The sequence below is a fragment of the Olea europaea genome, chromosome 13 (genome assembly GCF_002742605.1).
Source record: "Olea europaea var. sylvestris chromosome 13, O_europaea_v1, whole genome shotgun sequence".
Classification (NCBI taxonomy): domain Eukaryota; kingdom Viridiplantae; phylum Streptophyta; class Magnoliopsida; order Lamiales; family Oleaceae; genus Olea; species Olea europaea.
Window position 1 is genome coordinate 11,591,361 of NC_036249.1, and position 6,302 is coordinate 11,597,662.

General features: G+C 30.7%; 1 protein-coding gene across 1 annotated transcript; it reads left to right on the forward strand.

Annotated features, from left to right (window-relative positions):
• Window positions 1–2,820: 2,820 nt before the first annotated feature.
• LOC111407599 lies at window positions 2,821–5,286 on the forward strand. The gene is made up of 2 exons (XM_023037200.1): window positions 2,821–3,299; window positions 4,913–5,286. The coding sequence occupies exons 1-2, from the start codon at window positions 3,152–3,154 to the stop codon at window positions 5,269–5,271; spliced, it is 507 nt and encodes a 168-aa protein (XP_022892968.1). The 5' UTR covers window positions 2,821–3,151; the 3' UTR covers window positions 5,272–5,286.
• Window positions 5,287–6,302: the final 1,016 nt, after the last annotated feature.

The window sequence follows — 6,302 nt, forward strand, 5'->3', positions numbered from 1 at the left end:
CATTTTGAACGATTTGGAAAAAAATTCAAACATAAATATAACGATTTGGTCTGATTTTAAACCTCCGATTTCACCATATATTTTTTCTGTCATTAATTCATTGAATTCAATATATATTTATATTTTATAAGCAATAAATCTGAAACAAATTAAGCCCATATTTGAACCAAATTTTTGGGACAAAAAAATGAAAATTTGGACGTTATCCCACAAAAAAATGAAAATTTGAACCTTTGTTAACCTGCTGTTTCATGTGTGGGACCCAACCTCCTCTTCAATGATCAATTTTCTCATTATGATTATATGGAAAATATGGCTTAAATAGAGGGCTAAATATATTTACTATAAATTTAAATACTAACTAAATCAAAGTGAATTACAATAAATTAAAACATAGTTTTTTTTTTTTCATTTTTGTTCACATTTTTTAGGCTAGTGATGATACAATAACGTTACAATACAAATCTACTAAACTAGATGTAAGGCCCAAAAAATATAATGATGTCCAACAAGACTTCGTGATCATCATATTTGAAAAAAAAGATACTGATTAGACAAAAAGAATAACTAACCACAATAATAAAGTAATTGTTTATAATATCTAAATATAACAATTATACAAATTTATGTTTGTATGATATTATGAAACGCATTTAATTTCATTTTCTTACCTTAGTTTGCTCCAAAAAAATTATTTATCTGAAATTTTATTCGTAGCAAATATTATCATTGAAAGTCTAGGATCTCTTTGTCTCCGATTTGGTATAATGAATTTCAATTCAATTTTGAAGAGATGTGAAAAATCTAAAAAAGAAGTGTGGGTGCTGGTGGCTCAAGATTGTGTTGAGTGTCAATTGGAGTTCATCTAAATTTTGAAGAGGAAAAGAGTTTTTGATAGATTATGTTAGTCTTGAGATTATTATATGTAAATTAGGTTTATTAGATAATAATAATATATCTGTATTAGAAAATTAGAAATTGAGAAAAATACCCACAAATGACAAAACTATTGAATTTTACATATTTGGATGAATTTTCTAAAAATTTCAATTTTTCAATTTTTTATTTTTATATATTTTTTCGTTGGTCCGGTTTGATTTTAATCTGCAATTAAAATTCTCAAACCTAAACCAAACTATTTTGACCGATTTGGTTTGATTCAAAACTATTTCGTTGATCGAGTCCACATAGCACCAAATCGACGGTTTCTAAAATGCGATTTTCGATTTGACGATTTTTGCTTACAAACCTACCCAAGGGTTATCGTAGGTGAAAGTAGCTCAATATGGATAAATCAATGTGGGCTAAAAATTCAAAAGGATCATGGTAGCCACCCACACTGGAATATACCCCATCGATGACTCTAAAGGGTAAAAATCATCGTTGGCTACCAAACTTTGAGCAAAGTCTCAGTTTAATTATTTTTCAAATTCAAATTCAAATTCAAATTCAAATTCATCGCTGAAAAGTTCAATTTCATACAAATTTTGTCACTAAACCCTTGTTTGAGCACCTTTATTTTCACGAAAATACATTTTTCAACAATGACTTAACCTCATTTTAATTATACATTTTTCATTAAAATAATATTACATGTAAATTTAAAACTTTTCTTTATTTTTAATCACAATTTCCCATCAATATACTATAGCCCCTATTTGTTTTTCATTATTTGCCCTTTAAAATGAAAAATATGATTTTTATTTATCATATTAAACCACTATATTTAATGTTCTATTTCTTGTGTGGGGCTCGTAGCAGCTATATTTTTTTATTCTCATTATTACATTAATGTGGCTCAAACGAGACCTATTTAAAAATGCATATTTTTGACAAGAATGGGGCTTAAATAAGGGCTAATAAAGATTCCGTCACTAAAAACCTAATATCCTTTTTATTTGACACAAGGGCCTTGTCACATGTATAATAAAATGAGAACAAGACTCGTAATTTGTCTAACTATGCAATAATCACATCTTTCTAATTGATGAGTGTTGTGCTGATATAACTGATAATAAGTTATTATGTCACAATATCATTTCAACATCACGAATTTCGTATTAACAAGGTTAGATTGCATTATAATACAACCCACTTGCAAAATAATGTCAAAAGGGGTCGACTATGAAACTCTTCATGGGAAATGACATTTGACGAAATCGAAACTTAAGTCTTGTCTTGGAAAATAATAATGTGATTATAATGAAAAGATTATTAGGCCCTACAAAATATGCGATAATAAATGGGTAATAATGGTTAATGTATAGTTAAAATTAATACTCACTCCGTCCTAATATATAGGCTGAGTTTCATTTTTTTCTTGTCCCAAATATATAGGCCTCTTTCATAATTTAGAATATTTTATTTTGTTCCTTTACCAATATATCATTATTCAAATTTTCTCACTTAATATGTCAACTTTTTGAAATCATTTAAATACACACGCTTTTCTCACTTCTTGGAAACATGGAACAACTCTAATTTCTTCTTCTTCAACTTAAATCTTTCAAATTATTTATTAATTACAACAATAATTTACTACTATATACTGAAAATTAAATAGGAGTAAATTAGGAAATATCTTGACAAAAATTAATTTTCCACTGACATTAAACAAGATTTCTTAATTCGCGTGAAAAACGAAAAAGTCTATATAATTGGGACGGAGGAAATATTAAATTTTAACTTTGAGATTATGATTTTAGAATGAAAAAGTTAAGTGGCTAAAATGAACTTTCAGTAAAAGTTGGGTGACCTCCTGTTTCTGTAACCCAGCCAACTCGTTTTCTTCTTTTCCCGTAAGGTATAAATACTCTCCCATTCTGACCCCTCAATTTTTTGCCCTAGACTCTCTCTCCTCAGCCGCAGCCACCCGAATTCCCCGATTTATCCCTTGGATCCACATCAATCTCCCCCGTACCCGTGGCTATTACGTCATTTCAGCCCACCCAGCACAATCATTTGAACTCAGCTGAATTTTGATATGAATTGTTGAAATTTTGGGTTTTTTTTTTTTTTTTTTTTTTGAATTTTTAAATTTTTGGTTTTTTTTTTTTTTTTTTTTTTTTTGTATATAGTTGAGATGAAATTAGTGATAATTTTTTGCTTTAATATGTGTACGGGGTTTGCGCGGTGGTATTATCTGCGGTAAATGGAAGAAGCAGTCAAGGTGGTTCAGCCGACGGCGGTGGCAAAGCTCATGGGATCGGTTGAGGGTTTTGGTGGTGCCAGCGGTGTTGTGGTGGACGAAGCTGAGGGTCTGCAACCGGATGCTGCTAGCAGTTTTGGGGTTCGAAAAGGTGGTTGCTTTCTAATTAAGTTTTCGATTTTTTAGAGTATTAGAAGTATTGGGTTTTATTTATTGTCATAATTAAATTTGTTTTCTGGTGTATTGTCTAGTACTTAGTTCCTTTTTCTTCCTTTTGGTTTTTCTCTAGTATGATTATTATAATTTTTTATTCTTTTTGTGTTTCTAGAAGATTGCTTTTTAAGTTCAGGTATTCCCGTTATTTTTTCAGTTTAATAAATATTATAATTTTCCCATTATTTTTTATCTTTTCTTTTCTTTTTCCTTATTATTTATTTCTTTAAAAAAAAAAAAACGGTTTTTCTGCTGTACTTGTGCTTGTAGTAAAGCTGCTTCGAAAAGGATTTCGTTTTACCTTGCTAATTAATGTTTTAAATTTAAAAAAAAAAAACGGTTCTTCTGCTGTACTTGTGCTTGTAGTGAATGCTGCTCGACAAAGGATTTCGTTTTACCTTGCTAATTAATGTTTTAAATTGATTGCAACGTTCTATTTTGTATCTCCATTTATTGTTTCGAATATTATTCCCTAATTAATGAGACATTGGATGATTCGCCGAGCATAACATTTGAAAATAGTTATAGCATTTCTTAGTTTTTCTTTAGACTAGTGGTTTGAACATCGGCTCGTGATTATGATATGGTACTTTTATTGTAAGTTTATCATTGAAGAAACTGAATACGAGCGTTGGAGTGTAGAATTTAGTCATGCTAATGGTTATATAGGCACCGAGAAAGTTGCTTGAAGATGGTATTCACATATATGTATTAGTATGGCAAGGTTTTAACTTTGTGGATGTTTTGATAGAGAAACTATTACGGATTTAAAAATTTGGGAGCTAAGGACAAGTGATAAGAGCTGAAATAGAATAACCTTTTTTGTCATGCACTTTATGTTGTTTGTTACGTTAATATTACATTTGGAACCGAGACTTAGGACATAAGTCCTTCCACCTTTTATCTTTCTTCTTTTTATGAGCTTCATCTTCCGTAATGTTGGGATGCTCTAGCTTCTATGATGTGAAAATTGTGACCAGAAGACATGAAGATATGCATGAGCAATATGCTGTTGACTTTTTCTGTTTTCCGAAGTCAGTATTATCTTAGTACTATTTTGTTCATTCATAATCCCTCTTCTTGGAACTTCAACTACAGAATTATTAATAAAAATTGTAGTGGGGAAAGCCTCATTTCCTTCAAGATTTGGCTTAAATAATTTCATTTTTGTAAGAGTAAAATGGGTTGTATTTAGGTTTTTGGGTGGCTTATACACCTTTAAATGCCAATTATTGTCTGTCCTGAATTGTTTGACAATATCCACTGGGGACCATGCTGTAGCTCATCTTAATTCTTTTTCCATCCCTTTCCTTTCATTTTGGTTCTCTTGATTTTCACATCTTAAGATATTGATATAGAAATTGCCTCTATTACTTTTTAGTATGTGGAAATTAAAATGAAAATTCTGTAGTGCATTTCTTTGAACGCGTTGTTTTCGTGGAAGCAATATAGGTAAGCATTCCAAAACTTACAAATCCACATATGATTGCACACTAATGTTTGTAATTCATAGTTTTTCATAATATGATAATGTCAATGAAATTCGTGCAGTTAGTGCCTCTTCACCAGTTCCATGGACGATGATGCCTGATTCTGAACTTCATAGGCAGGCCAGCCCAATTTCAAGCTTTCCCAATGATGACACCCTGAAAGACTGTGGGTTTAGGAACATAACTTCTCTTTCATTGAAGCCGAAGCCAGAGCCAGAGCCAGAGGAAGAGGAAGAAGATAAACTTTTATTACGAAAATCAGGAAAAATAGCAAGAAATAACAGTGGGTGCACTAAGAGATCACGGATGGCACAGATAGAAGTTTCGACATGTAAAACTGGATTAATAGATGTCAATGGGATTTCTACTGAGCTTGCATCATATCCTTCAAGCCGTAATATTACAGGTATTACATCTTAAATTACTTTTTGGACAGAGGACCATTTTATAAATTTCCCAGGGAAAGGAATATTCCCTCTTTTTTTTTTTTTTTTTGCTTTAGTAATTTTTATCTTTCATATTTACAAATATTAAGAAATTATTTTTGAGGTTCAACATTGTTAAGTCATTCATGTGGTGACAATAGGTCCTGAGCTTTCTGTTTTATGCATGCCCATAGCCTGAATTTTCATTTTTCTTAATATAACATGGTTAAATTATTGTTTGTTGCGGTTCAACTTTCTACCTAGATTTCATTAATCTCTTGCCAAATTTTGGTGTCAGTCCTTTGAGTGTTTAAACACAGCCTGATGTTGCACTATTTGAAGCAAATGCAGTTAACACCATTCAACTTCTGGGCGAGAAAGCAGTGTGCCTATTTTCCTTGTTTTGAAGTGGATATGCATATCTTGGATCTCATATCATACATAGAATTGTTACTCAATTTATTTACTTTGAAACTTTTTATCTTCTGAAGAATACTTAAATAAAGAACTAAGCAAAGAATTAATATGTGGGCTACGCAACTGTGCCTATTGTGGGAAAATAATAAACTACCATGTAAAGGCACGTGCATATTATGAAAAGATAAAATCTAAACAATGGAACCTACAAGAGCTGTTTTACTCTTTCCATTTGATTAATTTAACAGTTCATCATCAGAAATATCATTAATACTTCATCCATAAATGAAAGGTTAAATTGGTTGAAGGACTAAAATTTTAAAATTGTAAGAGACAAGATTTAGTGGCATCTACTAAACCAGAATGTCCATTTTATTGCAATTGCTTAGAATACCCTCTTTTTTTTTTTTACATTTGAATTCTCCTGGAATTTTATTTTCTAGCAAGGGTCCTAATCGAATCTTTTAAAGCATTGAAGTCAAATGTACACCAGAGTATATTATTTTTCTACTTGCTTGATTTCAGTTCTACTAATGCTTAATAGTTCCTTGAAAAGTTGAGATTAAAGTAATTTTAGTATAGTGTTTTTGCCAAATGAATCAAATCTGT